General features: G+C 35.7%; 1 protein-coding gene across 2 annotated transcripts in view; it reads right to left on the bottom strand.

Moving 5' to 3' along the window:
* TRIM33 (tripartite motif containing 33) overlaps window positions 1-15,699 on the bottom strand; it is a 119,825-nt gene that overhangs the window by 11,998 nt on the left and 92,128 nt on the right. For both annotated transcript variants that reach the window (XM_004421099.3, XM_087445110.1), the window contains exons 11-15: window positions 14,027-14,230; window positions 5,903-6,035; window positions 4,357-4,420; window positions 2,047-2,206; window positions 512-861 (exon numbers count right to left, since the gene is read on the bottom strand). In XM_004421099.3, the coding sequence (XP_004421156.2) occupies window positions 512-861; window positions 2,047-2,206; window positions 4,357-4,420; window positions 5,903-6,035; window positions 14,027-14,230 (911 nt within the window). The remainder of the gene's footprint in view (window positions 1-511; window positions 862-2,046; window positions 2,207-4,356; window positions 4,421-5,902; window positions 6,036-14,026; window positions 14,231-15,699) is intronic.

Genomic DNA, 15,699 nt, shown 5'->3' with positions numbered 1-15,699 from the left:
ACGATAAAAGAAAAAGTCTGAGAAGTCTGCACACAGTGCTTCAGGCAGGCACTCCAAAGTAACTTGCTTCCAGTGCTCAAGAGGAAGCTATTCCTAAAAAAAATCCAAGACATTGCGAGTGTTCTTACAAAGTACTTGTTTTTTATTTAAAATGCCTTTTGAGAGCTTTTAAACATTAGAAATGTAAGTTTTTGGTAAAATCAAATAGAGTTGCCTCAAACTAAATAGTATTCATAAAAAAATAATTATTGTAGACTCTATTAAGATTGATGGCAATAGATAAAAAATTCAGCTTCAAGAGGAAATTAAGTTTCTCCAACACCTCAGACCCTTGCCTCTCATAATTTAGAGTTTTTTTCTCTAGAAGGTAACAACAAAGGAATAATAGGCTCCATGTTTAATAGAAATACTGTGCATTGGGGTTAAGAAGGCCATCTGCTCTCAATAACTTTCTGTTGTCTTTTTAGCTTACCAAAATAAACAACAAAAAAATCAATTATTTCACTGGTACCTTGGAAAGCTAAGAAGTGTTGGAACATGACAAGTTAGGTGAAAGACCTTTGGACATTTTTCACAGCACAAGAGATCCCCTCCATTTTGGCAGACAGCACACCAGTCTTCATTTGGGTCATCATCTTTGCTGTTGCCATCTCCTCCAATCCTTGCTGACCTGTGCATGAGGCTTCGAATTGGGGACTTTCCATTAACAAGGCTGCTGAGCCCTGACTGTTTGCAGCTTTCATTTGTATCTGTAGGCTCAGTTTTCACGTGGTTTTCCAGGCTTGCTAATGCATCCAACTCACTCTCTAGATGCAGGTTGGTTGACAGAGGTGGCGTCAAGCTACTCTCAGGACTGCTCAACTAAAACAAAACAAGGACAAATTCTTGAAGAATCATTTAATCCTTATTATATGCAGTGTGTGTGTGTATCTAAAAGTTATGTCAACATGTATACAGATAACACCGACATAACTTAAAATTATTTTGGAAATAACATTAGTGACATAAAGGAATGAAAATAACCCCGAAATTATTTAGGCAGGTTAATTTATGATTTTAGGGAGCAGTCTCTCTAATATTGGTCCACTTGCATAATAAGGAAATTAATTAAACTATTAACACACTGACTAGGAAGTGAGCGTAGGGTTATACTTTTCCTACAGAGAGCTATGGTACACTATTTTTCACTCAAGAATCTGTTGTATAGCTTTTGAGAAGCATTCTGAAATATTCTTCTGCCTACTTATCATTCTACTAATGTAGGAAGATTGTGACAATGTAAAAGAAAACTTTTACCACCCTTTTGCCTCCAGTTTTTTGGGGGTATCTTCCAAACCAAGTCCTAGATGAAGAGGTGACAGACACTGCTCCAAACCCAAGGCTAAATTTGTTGCTTTCTAAATCTACATGTACTGTGTTGAATATACTAATACCCTGAGCTAAAATTTCTATGTGCCAACCATGTAGAAAATGAGACATAAGCCTGGGCAGGAAGAAAAAAACCAAGATCAAAATTTCTAAACAAAGAGCAAACTGGGGCCTTCCTTCATCCTATATGATAAATTTTATATAATGGTCCATCTGAGTAACTATAAAATGGTTAATAACTCATAAGCCAAAGGCAATCTTCTCATCACAAAACTCATTAAACTTCTTTCATGTCAGCAGTCATAATCCTGAGCTCACAGGTCTAGAAAAATAGCCAAGGATCTTTGTGGCCCAAGACTCAATGTGACTAGCAAAATGATTAATAAATTCAGAGCAAGATAGAACCCAATTTAGAATCATGGCAAAAATACTGACCACTTACAAACTAAAAGATAATTTGAAATGAGTCCTTAACAAAATGAAGTCTTTTCTGATTAATTACAGCTAACACTTAAGACATAAAAGTTGAGTTAGGAAAAGAGATATTTGGATTGTACCAGGCATAAAAATTCAAAAATAAATATCTACTGAACCAAGATTCAGCCTAATACATTGAGAGATGAAAGAAAGAGTGAAGTAACCTCCTTAAATCCCTGACAGACACTAGTGGGAGCTTACCATGCAGGCACTCCTCCTGCCATCCTCTGTCTTTTCTTGTTTTACAGCTCCTGAAAAGCTACATATTTCATCCTCAGTCCCAGGTTCTTGCTTGACCTTCACTTGATCAGACTTGAAACTAAGACTTGTCTTCTCAGCAGTTCTTCCTGATGACCCACAGCTAATAAAAAAACAACAAATAAAGATCATATATGTTTGACTGTATGGTGTACATAAAAACAATTATATGAAAAGTAATGTTCATTAAAGTGAAAACTATTTACACTTTATTAACTTTACAGAAGATAAGGACACTTCATAATGCAGTTAAGAGGAATGTGGTATAAACTTAGCATCAAATTCTTTAAAAGTATAGATTAAACTTTCAGAACACCCTAAAAACACATTGTATAGTGTGAGGTACCTTACACTACATAATTTAAGGAGTCTAGTAAACAATCATTTTCCCAGGCTAGTACTATAGAATGTCAGTGATCACTTCTCTCTACAAAAGTAGTTTCAATTTTTCTCTACCCACAAACATCTGAAGAAAACAACATCAATAACAGTGGTTCATGAAGCCTCCTCAAATGAAACACTATTTCAGCTTTTGAGGGCAGGGGATTGGGAGAAGGGGATGACAAGTAGCAAACAACCCAGAACATCCTTATTTGAATCACTGTAATCACAGGCTAAGGGGAGGGGTACATGACTAATCATTTCTATCTAGACAACAAAGCAAAACCACTGGCAAGAGAAGTGAATAACTGCTAAGACTGTATTGTTACTGAGAATGCATACCTTTTTCACTCAATTTGTACTTTTCTTCTAAAAGTACTGATTATTTAAAAAGTATAATTAAAAAGTCAATGAAGCATTTAATAGGACCAGTCTTCAAACTGCATACATATATACACAAATAAAAAACATTCATATATCTTAAATAAAATCTTTCCTGCATTGTACTAAGTTATTCAAACTAAAGAGTAAAATCTGTCAACATTTATTGTATTTTATCTTAACACAACATGCATTCTCTCTCCCCCTATTTCTTAGCTCTGTCCACCAAAAAGGTGTAAGAAACAATGAACAATTCAGTGGCAACAAGTGCCCCTAGTACTCAGAAGACTGTCTCCAAGCACCATTTCCCCACTAAGATGACTAGGATTTCTTAGAGAAATGGCTGATTCCATGCCCGAAGCAGGAAATGTACAAGACAAACCTGGAATATCGTTTCATAACAGGAAACAATACTGGGGTTATAACAAAAGGACTGAGGAGCCAACTTCAAAAAGCTCTGACAGGCCAAACATGGAACAATTTAAACATCAATAAAAATAACATCTATAATGGTTTAGAACATATAAAATATGTCTAAATATATAAGTTCATAAAGTTAATAATAAAACTCATTGGTCACTGATGGAGGGTGCTGGGAATCAACTCATTATTATTAAGTAAATAAAGACAAAGAATCAGTTTATTTTGCCTTTCCTATAACCAAACAGTTGATGACAGAACATTTCTCTTTACGGAATTATTCTAAACTAATAAAAAAAGGAATGATACAATAATTATCAGTTTTCAACCAGTTTAAAAAAATAATAGAGCTAGGCAATCAATGATCATCAATGGTTGCTATCACAAAAACAAACAAACAAAAACAACAAGACATTATGTGCCCTTGATGGAAGAACACACCCACCACCAATGAAGTATTCTCCCATACCTTTCCCCCAGTCAAACCTGAATCTGATCAAATCTCCTGATCTAAATACCAATGTAGAGAAAAAACAACAGGCAGTATACGTAAAATGACAAGGTGGGGAAATGGAAAAATTCTGTAGGAGAAACAATACATTGCTTTAAAAAAGACATTGATTTTGACCTCAACATATCTGTTTATGGCAATGTATAGACCTTATTTGAATCTGATATAAGAAGTTTTTTTTAAGGAAAGGCATTTATGGGAAAAATTTGGAAATCTGAAAATTAGCTAGATCTCTACTATTGTCAAAGAATTAGTTGTTAAATTTTTTTAGGTGTAATACTGGTTCTGTGGTTATAAAATTTTTAAATGCTTACCTTTAAGTGATATATACTGAAATAGTTGCAAGTGAAATGATAAGATGGCTAAAATTTGTTTCAAAATAATCCAGACCAAGGGAGAATGGGTGGGAGTACAGATGAAACAGACGCCATAACTTGATAATTGTTGAAGCTGGTTTGTTAAGTATATGGGAGTTCACTGTAATATTCTACTTTTTAAAATACATATTTGAAATTTTTCTTAATACAAAGGCAAAAAAAAGCTATTAATATAATACTCACCTGCCTCGACTACCAGTACTAGAGGTACTAGGGGGTCTCACAGGTGTGTGAGAATTGGATAAACCTGAAAAATAAGTCAAAGTGAACATCAATGCAGATAAGAACATTCAGAATTTTACCCACTAGTTACAGAATTCAAGATTATTATAATGCAATTCAGAAATTCTTGGAAATCATACCTAGTCTTAGTCTTGAAATCAGGGATAGCACATGTAACCTTTGGCAGACATCAACCAGATTCTTTCAGCTAAGCCCAGACGCCATTCTCAGAATCCTCCCCAGAGAAATGCTATTCAATCAATGAAAACCACCAGATCAAGAGAAAGCTATTTGCCATCCCACTCCAAGTCATCTGGTAAATATCCTACTTGGATTCCTATTAATTATTCTTTTTTTAGAAGTTCTGGAATAATTATATTAAACCTCAATAATTATATGACTCAAAAACTGTATTAATGATGCATCTCATGCAAAACCTGCATTTAAATTTGAAGTATTCTCACTCTAGAAATAATGAGATGATCCGCTTCAGTAAGAAAGAAATAACATTTAACTTATACCAGAAAAATATATTCCCTAACCACTTCCGCCCTGTCAATCTGTTTGGAGTTGCTTTAATTATTCATTCATGGTAATAGGGTCAATAAATCAATTGGGATTTTGGAAGAGATCTGTATCTCACTGACTTATGATTAGTCACATTTTAATACTTTCCAGTAAATTTAAGTTTTTATTTTGAAATTACAATTTGAAAATTCACTTGCTTTTCTTCAACTCTTGTTTTTTAAACAATTTTTTAATTTTTCATTATTTTACAAAGTGTCTTAAACTTGGGCTGAAACCAAAGAACTCTTCAACTGATTCTCTGTATCGTAAAATACAAGACATGGGAAGTAAATATATCTACAAATCCAACAAAGAACATGAATACAACTGAAGATTGGGGGAGGTATACATTAGAGTTCTGAACAGTGTACATCACAGATATACATCAATATTACTTCCGTTAGCTGAAGACTCAACCCTATTTGAAGAAAAATAATTAGAACAACCAGGAAAAAAAATATGATGTTACTATGATGGTTAATTTTATGTGTTAATTTGGCTAGAATATAGTACCTAGCTGTTTGGCCAAACACTAGTCTAGATGTTGCTCTGAAGGTATCTTTTTTTAGATGTGATTAACATTTAAATCAGTAGATTTTGAGTAAAGCAGATCAACCTCCATAATGTGGGAGGGTCTCATCCAATCAGCTGAAGGCCTTAAGAGAAAAGACTGAGGTCCCCAGAGGAAAAAGAAATTTTGCCTCCAGACTCAAGATTATAACATCAATTCTTCCCTGGGTCCCCAGCCTGCATACCTGCCCTACAGATTTCGGACTTGCCAGCCCTAGCAATCACATGAGCCAATTCCTTAAAATCTCCCTCTACACAGACACACATACACTCCTATTAGTTCTGTTTTTCTGGAGAACCCTAACTAACACATATACTGAGAGATACTTTACGTGATAAAGAAATGAGGCAGTACCTCAGTTGACTTTACCTGATGATCCTGGAGATAGGGCAGAGGGTCCTGGGGAGGGATTCATGGTACTTGTAGGCTGTGGGGGTAGGTGACTGCCTGAGATGTATCTACTTAGTAGATTATCTAAACTACTTGAACCAGCATCTTCCAACTAAAGAGAAAGAAAAGATAAATTTGCTTTGATTAAAGCAGAGAAGTTATTAATTTCATTAGTATAATTGCTTTTATGCTCACAGTTTATTAATAAACAGATTGTCCTGTATCAAACTTGGCTTAATTATCGCTTCCTTAGGCTCCCCTGAGGACCCACACAGTATAAAGTTTATGTGATAAAGCTATAATTAATATTACTCAACAAATACCCAGCAGCTCAAGAAAAACCCCAGTAATCCACTAAATCCTTCATGTTCTACTATGAAAATAGCTGACACACTGACACTTTTGCCTTTTCTCAAAGTTGATGCAGGATCCTATTTTTCAGTATCCTTGGCCCCAGTCCCTCCCTTTATTTCAATATCCATAGTCCTGCCAGAATCATTCACCTCAATAGAAATTTAATCATGTTAGTAAGTAACTTAAAGCTTTGAAAAGTTTTTATACTCAACAGAAAGTCCTTCTCCTGAGATATAAGGTCCCTTACTATGCACAAAAACAAGGCAGTCAATAGGAGAACCAAGCCCTTTTCTCACTTACAGGCATTAAGCTAAAGCCAGAGGATCTGGCACTATGACTTGGGCTGGTTCCCAACTTGAACATCAGTTTCCTATCTTTAAAACATCCCACCTACATTGAAGACTGTGATGAGGAAATGAGAAAATATTTACGTAAGAAATAGTAAACAGATACTATTTAATTATGAAAATTACCTTAACTAAAATTTCACACTATTTCATATAAGAGATCATCAAACTATTCTTACTTAAATGATTCCTAATCTTCATGTTTGTCTACTTGTACCCACACTTCACCCTTTTAATCTCTCCTGCTAGAGGCCAGATTACTTTTTATGCAGATCTACTTCTCGTTCAAGAAAACTGAACATATACATTCACTTCTTGCTCTCCTTTCCTCTCAAAATCACACTGATTTTCATGGCTATAAACAGGGAATGATGTCAACAAGGTAGAAATTTTAGAGAAAACTATAGACATAAACCAAGCAGAACTGGAATGATAAGAAAATGACCAGAATAAAGCAGCTCACAACATATCAGAGGCAAGGGAGGACTCCCTCCAAAAGTAAATAGGTTCAACATCAATTTATGATAAAAACTCTCAACAAGGTAGGTATAGAGGGAATGTACCTCAACACAATAAAGGCCATATATTACAAGTCCACAGCTAACACCATTCTTAGTGGTAAAAAGCTGAAAGCTTTTCCTCTAAGATCAGGAACAAGACAAGGATGCCCATTCTCATCACTTTTATTTAACATAGTACTGGAAGTTGTTCCCAGAGCAATTAGGCAAGAAAAAGAAATAAAAGGCATCTCAATTGGAAAGGAAGAAGTAAGACTGTCACTATTTGCAAATGACATGATATTACATATAGAAAATCCTAAAGACACCACCAAAAAACTGTTAAAGGAATTCAGTAAACTTCAGTAAAATCAATATACAAAAATCTGTTGCATTTCTATATACTAACAAACTATCAGAAAGAGAAATTAAGAAAATCATCCCGGGCCAGGCCCTGTGGCAGAGTGGTTCAAGTCCCACACGCTCCACTTTGGTGGGCCACGTGCGCAGGTTCGGGTCCCAGGCATGGACCTACTCCACTCACCACACACGCTGTGGCTGTGTCCCACATACAAAAAAATAGAGGAAGACTGGCACAGATATTAGCTCAAGGCTAATCTTCCTCAAGCAAAAAAAACTATCAAAATTCCAATGGCATTTTTTACATTAATAGAACAAACAATCCTAAAATTTATACAGAACCACAAAAGACCCCAAATAGCCAAAGCAACTTGAGAAAAAACAACAAAGCTGGAAGCATCACACTCCCTTATTTCAAACTATATTACAAAGCTATAGTAATCAAAACAGTATGGTATTGGCATAAAAACAGACACATAGATCAAAGAAACAGAATAGAGTCCAGAAATAATCACACACATATATGGTCAATTAATTTAAGACAAAGGAGCCAAGAATATGCAATGTGGAAAGGACAGTCTCTTCAATAAATGGTTCTAGGAAAACTGGACGGCCACATGCAAAAGAATGAAACTGGACCACTCTCTTACACCATACACAAAAATTAACTCAAAACAGTTTTAAAGACTTGAATGTAAGACCTGAAACCATAAAACTCCCAGAAGAAAACAAAGGCAGTAAAGCTCCTTGACAATGGTCTTGGTGATGACTTTTTTGATCTGACTCCAAAAGAAAAAATAAATAAGTGGGACTACATCAAACTAAAAATCTTCTGCACAGCAAAGGAAACCATCAAAAAAATAAAAGGCAACCCACTGAATAGGAGAAAATATTTGCAAATCATATATCTAATAAGGGCTTAATATCCAAAAATATATGAAGAACTCATACAACTCAATAGCAAAAGAATAATCTGATTAAAAAATGGGCAGAAGATCTGAGTAGACATTTTTCCAAAGAAGACACACAGATGGCCAACAGGTACATGAAAAGGTGCTCAACATCACTAATCATCAAGGAAATGCAAATCAAAACCACAATGAGAAATCACCTCACACCTGTTAGAATGGCTATCATTAAAAAGACGAGAAATAATAAGTGTTGGCGGGCCGGCCCTGTGGCTTGGTGGTTAAGTGCGCGCGCTGCGATGCTGGCGGCCCGGGTTCGGATCCAGGGTGCGCATCGAGGCACCACTTCTCCGTTCATCCTGAGGCCGAGTCCCACATACAGCAACTAGAAGGATGTGCAGCTATGACACACAACTATCCACTGGGGCTTTGGGGGGAAAAAATAAAATAAATAAAATCTTTAAAAAAAAAAATAATAAGTGTTGGCAAGGATATGGAGAAAAGGGAACACTTATGCACTATTGGTGGGAATGTAAATTGGTGCAGCCACTATGGAAAACAGTATGGAAGTTCCTCAAAAAATTAAAAATAGAACTACCATATGACCAGCAATTCCACTTCTGGGTATGTATCCAAAGAAAACAAAAACACTAATTCAAAAAGATACACACACTCCTATGTTCACTGCAGCATTATTTACAATAGCCAAAATATAAAAACAACCTAAGTGCCCATCGATGGATGAATAAAGAAAATGTGGTGTATATAAATATATATACACACACACATATGCACACAATGGAATATTATTCAGCCATAAAAAAGAAATAAATGTTGCCATTTGCAACAACACAGACAAACCTTGAGGGCATTATGCTAAGTGAAATAAATCAGACAAAGAAAGACAAATACTGTATGATTTCACTTATATGTGGAATCTAAAAGCAAAACAAAAAACAAAAAACTAAGCTCAAAGATACAGAGAGCAGGTTTGTGGTTGCCAGAGGCAGCGGGTGTGGGGTGGGCAAAACGGGTGGAGAGGGTCAAAAAGTACAAACTTTCAGTTATAAAATCATCAGGAGGCAATGTACAGCATGATGACTACAGTCATGTGTCACTTCATGACAGGGATACATCCCGAGAAATGCATCACTTGGCCATTTCATCACTGGCTGAACATCATAGAATGTTCGCACACAAATCTAGATGGTATAGGCTACAACACACCTAGGCTATATGGTATTAATCTTATGGGACCACCATCATATATGCAGTCTGTCATTGACTAGAAACGTCATTATGCAGCATACGACCGTACAGGTAATAATACTCTATTGCATATTTGAAACTTGCTAAGAGAATAAATCCTAAAAGTCCTCATCACAAGAAAAAAAAATTTTTTTGTAACTATGTTTGGTGATGGGTGTTAACTAAACGTATTGTGGTTTCTGAAATGTATACAAATATCGAATCACTATGTTGTACACCTGAAACTAATATATGTCAATTATACCTCAAAAAAAAAAGGTAAACAGGCCTTTCTCAATAAAAGTCTTTCTCACTAAAGCCTTTAAAAAACTTCATGTTAGAGACATACAGGGCTGAAGGTGAGAGTAGGCTATGGGCTAGCTGGAGGGACAATTAAGGGATACTAGTAATTGTGCCTGTTCGGTGGTCACAGCTATTGGCCAAGGATTCACTTGTAGGCTGTAACTACAGGAGAATCCCTAACTGCAACTAAAGTCAACTGGGAGATTTGTGAAGAGGGGCAGCTCCTAATGTGGGCCACAGATAGAAGCTGGGCTACATCTTACGTAAACATAGAGGAGGAGGGGATGATTCAAAACAGACATGAAAGTCCCATGTTACCTACCTCTACTCCCACTCCTTTTATACTCTCCCACCTGCAATTTTTATCTCTGGCCAGAGGGACAACCCTAAGGCTAGAAGAGTGGACAGATTAGGAAGAGGCAAACCGAAAGTACATAGAAGGGCTTCCCTGACACCATTACATCTCTAACAGGGAAATGCTAGCTGAAGCATTCACCTCCAAGTTTCACTAGACATGAAGAGTCAAAATAAAGTTAGAGGTCTAATTGGAAAAAATATTAATTTATTTATTCATTAAACCATTGTTTCTTGAGCATCCTTGAGTAATTGCATGGAACATGTGTTATACAAATAATTTCTATGAATTAAAAGGAAAAAAAAAATCCACTGAAGAAATACAAACAACCAATGAACCTAAGAAAAGATAACCAACCATACAAATAACAGAAATGTAAATGAAATCAACATCATTTTTATCTGTCAGGGTAGTAAAGATGGAAAAGACTGATTAATTTAGCCAGTGTTGGGAACACAGTACAGAACTGGGTATTCTATAACATTTAAATTTACATGTGAATATCAGAAACACAGTTTTCCCAATACTTCCTAATATCAAGTATAATATCCAGATAAATTAACAGTTACTAAGTATGCCATATATGGAAAACTGTTCACAAAGAATTTAATAAAATAAATCATTAGAACACTAGATCTATTAATTATAATCTAATCTGGCCAGAATCTTATATTCATGTATCTATTCAAAAAATATTCAGGTTTATCATATATCCCCCCCTCAAGGTCAAAATTACTAATATGCATTATCACTATGCTGGAGACGGATGGTAGAGCAAAATAAAAATTAATTCAGGTTGAGAGAATTCTATTTAAATCAACTTCTACTCTACACTAGATGGCTGTAATAAGCAGTATTGAGACATATCAACAAATACCCAAAATTGCCTTTGTATTTATGTCTTGTTGGCATTGCATAGTTAATGCTACCTTGTCTGTTTCCTGTGTAGCCTCCCCCAGGTTTCTTTTTATCATACCATGGAAACTACAGGATAGGAGAAAAATTTAGGTGATTCTTCAAGAGATGATAGGTTTGCTTCCCTTTCCATTTCTGGTTCATATGGTTAACTACTTCTTACTGTGGTTGTACTTTTGCAGAAATCACCTCTAATTGCTTTTAAAAGTATGTGACGATAACAGCTGTTGTGATGTGGAGAAACTGAAATCCTCATGCACTGCTAGTAGAAATGTAAAATGGCACAGCCACTGTGGAAAATAGTTTGGCAGTTCCTCAAACACTTAACCATACTCACAATATGACCCTGAAATTCCACTCCTAGAAATTTACCACAGAAACCTGATAACCTATCTTCACACAAAAACTTGTACACAAACAAATGTTCACAGCAGCATTATTCCTTACAGCCAAAAAGTGGAAACTCAAATGTCTATCAACTGATGAATGGATGAATAAACGTGGTACATCCATACAATAGAATATTCAGCCATAAAAAGAAATTGAGTACTGATATACGCTACAACATGGGTGGACCTAGAAAACATTATGCTAAGTAAAAGAAGCCAGACACAAAAGGCCACATATTGTATAAGGCCATATATTGTATAATTCCATTGATACAAAATGTCCAGAATAGGCAAATCCATAGAAACAGAAAGTAAATTAGTGGTTTCCAGGGGTTGGGAGAGAGGAAAATGGAAAGTGACTGCTAATGGGTACAGAATTTCTCTTGGGGTGAGGAAAATGGTCTGGAATTAAATGGTGGTGATGGTTGCACAATATTGTGAATATATATTAAAAACCAATGAATTGTACATTTTTAAAAGTTGGATTTTTATGGTATGTGAATTATATCTCAATTTCTAAAAGTCGATGATACTTTTAATAAATCAGTAAATAAAAATAAGGTTAGACAACATGTCTGCGAGGAAGAGAAGTTCATAGAAGAAGGCATGGATTCTGCTTCTCCTACTCCACCTTAAAAAGTAAAAGATGGGAGGGGACATATTTCAGAGTTTCTTGTCTTGATCTCAAAGTTCTTCTAGGCAAGATGACAGGGAAAGTCTATTATGGGCCCATTCCCCTTTTGATGCCACACTTTTCAAAGATGGGAAGCATCTACACTTCCACCATCTAGTCTATGTGAGAAAAAACTGAACCAAGGTCAGAGTAGCCCTAGCAACTTACATTAAGTTTGATATTAGCAACCTTCCTTCTCCCTTTGAAAGTTTCTTTAAGAACTGAAACCAAGTCTTGTTTATCTTTTTATCCTCAATCCCCAAGGACTTTAGTTGACAGGAAATGCTTAACAAAACCTGAATGACTCCTTTAACACTGTACATACCTCTCTCTGGTTCCCCAAAGCTTCTCAATACTATACCTTCCCAGGTGTACAATCGCAAACTACCTCTATGCTATCTCTACGTATAATGGGGAGAGAACTGGACTTGTAATCAGGAATCTGGGCTTTGAATTCCAACTTTTCCATTTACTGGGTGACTCCGAGAAAGTCACTAACCTCTCTTCACTCTCATTCATCAAATAGGGATACTACATATCATATGAGATGATGTCAAGCATTAAACTGATATACTACCTGTGAAAGTACTTTGTAAATAAGCTTACAACTTAGAAATTTTATTTTTTATAGATATATTCCAAAATTTTCCATTCTATATACAGTCATGTGTTGCTTAACAATGGGGATAATTCTGAGAAATGCATCGTTAGATGATTTCATCGTTGTGTGATCAGAGTGTACTTACACAAACCTAGATTGTATAGCTTACTACACACCTAGGCTATATGGTACTAATCTCATGGGACCACTGTCATATATACAGTCCATCGTTCACAGGAATGTCATTATGCAGCGCATGACTGTAGTCCAGTACTCTCAGCACCAATACAAGTATCATTCGCTTAGCCAAAAAATACCTCTCCTAATATCAGGGAAGCAATCAGATTGAGAGAATTCACAATGAGTTAGTGATTTTGAAACTATTTTAAGTTACGGAAACATCCCTTAAAGCTAACTCTCATAAATCCACTAAATACATAAAAATATTAAACTGCAGCCACAGAGAGAGTCAAGGTCCTAACGTCTTAGTTTCACTGCTCTTTGCTCCCATGGTGACCCTAGACTCTGAATAACTCATACAACACATGAGGAGATGAAGGAGTATAGCCTTCAAAGCTTATATTTACATTTAAAAATAAAATGCTTTTAATTCAAATGAATTAATGAAATTCCAGAAGGCCCTGAAAGATATTTTTCTTCAGGAAAATGTTACAGGTGAAAGGGAAAAGACGCCTCAGAGACCCATCATGTTCCATTTTCTATTCCTCACTATTACTTCCTCTCTCAGTATACACCCCAACATGCCTGATATCTAGACCTTCCAACCTCTTCCTTTCTCAGTCCAACCTGTTTACACAGAGGTTAACTATCCCTTTTGGACCTAACGGAGGACTGACAAAGATTTGACCACACTTTGGTCCTGGTCTCCTCTCTGGATCCAAACTCACACCAGGAGTGCTTCATCTAACACAAGGTTTGCCTGTTGGCAGGTGGTAGAAAGATTAGCAAAACTGATGCCCTATAACTTTAAAATACTGAGGAGTGTTAGTTTTAGCACAGGTAACTTTTTAAAATTCAAATTAATTTATACTCTACTCTTTGGAAATTTCAAAAAAATGCTGCTCCTGAATTTTTAAAAAACACCCTAATTAACACAAGGTTTTTGAATCTCGCATTCAACTTAAATACAAACCTGTATGGGTGGAATATCTGGCAGCGATGGAAGGTTTTCTGGATTGGTAACTGAGGGGATTAGCTCTATTGCTGTAACAGATGGGCTGGTGGGACCTCGATTTGCATTTGCCATAGTAGCTGTAGTAGGGCTGGTTGGATTGATTGTGGTGTTGTTGTGCATCGACACAACAGGAAAGGGTCCAGCATGCCCTGGGTTTGAGTGCTGTTAGGAAAGAAGATGTTATCATTACTTGACCTGCTAGGATATCCTAATATGAACTATACCTTGACAACAATTTTTAGTTTATGAAGGATACACAAGTGTTTGATATCTGCGGCTGAGAAACAAAGAAGCAGGTCCTCTCAAAGTTATACAGGAAAAGAATAATAATTCAAACTTAGCCTTTTCATTTTTCTATTCATTTATGTGTAGTATTTGGGGAAAAAGAGGCTTGCCAATAATTTTCAAGCTGTCAGCCTGGTGACATAATCTTATTTCAGAACAAATATGTATATAAATAGATGATCTGGAAGCTCCCAAGTCTTCAAACATCAGGAAAGCCAATGTTCTGTCTATATTCCTCTTTCACTCTTTTGTCTTTTTTTAAAATAAAAATAATTGTGTAATTGATATCGTAGAAAATAACAATGAATTTACAAATGGAAACATGACATTAATTCCTGACTCTAATACTGTGTGACTGTAGGCAAATCACATAATCTAGGAAATCAGAAATGTGGATAATGATACCTCATCTGTGTCATTGTGAGGGTTCTTATGAGGATCATTTAAGATAATATAGATGAAAATCTTTGGGAAATAAATTACTATACACATACAAATAAATCATTTGAAATATTTAAAAATTAAAAATTCTAACATTCAGATTTCTGTAGGGGTCCTTAAGTCTAAGCACAATGTTCTGAGACAGTTGGTTAGTCTGATTCTGTAGCTTCTGCACTCTTCCAAAGGGTGTACTTACTCCCTGGTAATACTTGAAGGTTTTCCACGAACTAGGGGGTACACGGGTATGTGAACACTTTTAAGGAAATTAATGTCTGGATCCTCAACCTTCATATGTACTTTTTCCTAAAGGAAACCACATTTACCTAAGAATGTGCCGTGGTCTGCAGGTACTCCTTTTCTACTACTTCTTTCACAACTGCCCTTCTCCCAAAAAAACAAGCACATCTCTGACTCATTCCTAATCTTATTTTAGCACATTGCCCCAGGGTAAAAAAACCTCCTGGAGAGACAGGCAAAGGTACAATTGGAAATAAAGTTCTTGAGAAAGTAACTGGCTCCAAAAACTGGGTAACAAATCTTTAAGTGGGTTCTGATACTTGATGATCACCAAAAATAAAGACCTAAAGAAGCTGTCACCTGATAAAAAGAACTTTAAAATAGTTTTGATAGCTCACTGTGAGTTTCAGCTTATAACCTAGAAAAAGTTCAAAGAATAAGGAAAATTCTTTTAATTTCCAGATACATATTTTTGTGAACAAGTTTCCCAATCATCACATGAAAACAAAACCCAAAAAACAAACTAGTAATAATAAAGATCCATGAATTCTGACTTACTCTAACAAGTAACAAACATACATAAATGAATAGGAAGGGAAAAAAGGCTCCATCTGTCTCACAAAGAAATGTATATCTAAAGGAATTTTACTTTTTATGTTTCCTAATAT

The sequence above is a fragment of the Ceratotherium simum genome, chromosome 2 (genome assembly GCF_057802395.1).
Source record: "Ceratotherium simum simum isolate JZ-2026a chromosome 2, ASM5780239v1, whole genome shotgun sequence".
In the NCBI taxonomy this organism is placed as follows: domain Eukaryota; kingdom Metazoa; phylum Chordata; class Mammalia; order Perissodactyla; family Rhinocerotidae; genus Ceratotherium; species Ceratotherium simum.
This window is presented reverse-complemented; position numbering and strand designations above follow the sequence as displayed.